Raw genomic sequence first — 931 nt, 5'->3', positions numbered from 1 at the left:
CACATACACACACAAAAACATAGATGAGCCGCATGTCTTCGTGTTGATTATATATGTGTGATTACAACGTCTAGAGAGATTACAGGGAGGTTTGGAGAGATAGAGCTTATCTCAAAAGACTAGGCAAAAAAATATGTCTATCTCACATATTTAGTTGTACATGTTTATCCTAACAGATGCGTGTTTTTTGCATTGTTTTGCTCCGAATTTCCACAGTTTTCTTTGCGAGTTTTAATAGGTGCATGTTCATGATTAGTAACAGGTATATAGGTATATTCATTAGTCTTTTTTTCGATGTCGATAGATTGTTCGGCAATGTACTTCACATGTGGTATGACAACAAAGATTAATATTTTTCTGAACTTCAACAATTTGTTCTGCACGCAATATTCCTTGAGATTTTTCCGATTATGTCAAATAGGCACCAGAAGGTAATAGGGCTGGGAGTCTTAGGGATGAAGGACAATGAACGCACCCCTCATCAGTGAACGAACCTTTATTGGCCTGTTGCTAACTGGGATTTCAGATATACTCCCTCCGTTCCAAGTTATTTGTCTCCGCTTCATCTAAATACGAATGTGTCAAGATGAAAAAGGTGTCTAAAGATGGATGCATATCTGGAAAAAAGTAATATAATTAATTTGTGACAGAGGGAGTACTACTACATACCACTACTATTTACTCCCTCCGAATTTCCACAGTTTTCTTTAGGAGTTTTAACAGGTGCATGTACATGATTAGTAACAGGTATATAGGTATATTCATTAGTCTTTTTTTCGTCGTCGATAGATTGTTCGGCAATGTACTTCACATGTGGTGTGACAACAAAGATTAATATTTTTGTGAAGTTTAACAGTTTGTTCTACAAGCAATATTCCTTGAGATCTTTCAGAATAATTATGATATTAGAAATTTATCTACATGATTATGG

General features: G+C 35.3%; 1 protein-coding gene across 1 annotated transcript in view; it reads left to right on the top strand.

Moving 5' to 3' along the window:
- The first annotated feature begins 410 nt into the window (after positions 1-410).
- LOC123084025 (uncharacterized) overlaps positions 411-931 on the top strand; it is a 4,847-nt gene continuing 4,326 nt past the window's right edge. The window contains exons 1-2 of the mRNA XM_044505837.1: positions 411-431; positions 527-627. Coding sequence (XP_044361772.1) covers positions 411-431; positions 527-627 — 122 coding nt within the window. The remainder of the gene's footprint in view (positions 432-526; positions 628-931) is intronic.

This window comes from Triticum aestivum, chromosome 4A, assembly GCF_018294505.1.
Source record: "Triticum aestivum cultivar Chinese Spring chromosome 4A, IWGSC CS RefSeq v2.1, whole genome shotgun sequence".
Taxonomy (NCBI): Eukaryota; Viridiplantae; Streptophyta; class Magnoliopsida; order Poales; family Poaceae; genus Triticum; species Triticum aestivum.
The sequence above is the reverse complement of the archived record's forward strand: the minus strand, read 5'-3'. Positions and strand labels throughout refer to the sequence as shown.